The 458-nt window shown below is 63.3% G+C and overlaps 1 protein-coding gene across 1 annotated transcript; it reads right to left on the minus strand.

The window, feature by feature from the left end:
* Positions 1 to 6: 6 nt before the first annotated feature.
* LOC104466662 (claudin-4-like) lies at positions 7 to 453 on the minus strand (the record flags this gene model as incomplete). Its single annotated transcript, XM_010080175.1, has 1 exon — positions 7 to 453. A coding segment is annotated over one exon (447 nt), but the record flags the coding sequence as incomplete, so codon positions are not given.
* Between the last annotated feature and the right edge of the window lie 5 nt (positions 454 to 458).

Raw genomic sequence — 458 nt, forward strand, 5'->3', positions numbered from 1 at the left:
GCCCCCCAGCAGCAGGAGCACGGAGGCCGCCCAGCCCACGTAGAGGGACGACCCCAGGTCCCGCTTCTGGGAGTCGCTGACCATTGGGTTGTAGAAGTCCTGGATGATGGTGTTGGCTGACCAAGAGATGGGGATGAGGATGAGGACCCCGGCGATGATGAAGATGATGCCAGAGAGGATCATGACCTTGGCTTTGGCGGTGCTGTCCTCCACGCAGTTGGTGCACTTGCCCCCGGCGACGGCAACCAGGGTGCCCAGGATGGCCAAGACGATGGCCACTACCACCATGGCGCGGGCGGCTTGCAGGTCCTGCGGCAGGGCCAGCATGGAGTCGTAGACCTTGCACTGCATCTGCCCCGTGCTCTGCACCACGCAGTTCATCCACAGCCCTTCCCAGATGATCTGCGCCGTCACGATGTTGTTCCCGATGAAGGCCGTCACCCTCCACATGGGCAGCG

Source organism: Pterocles gutturalis, unplaced genomic scaffold (genome assembly GCF_000699245.1).
Source record: "Pterocles gutturalis isolate BGI_N339 unplaced genomic scaffold, ASM69924v1 scaffold3689, whole genome shotgun sequence".
NCBI lineage: Eukaryota > Metazoa > Chordata > Aves > Pterocliformes > Pteroclidae > Pterocles > Pterocles gutturalis.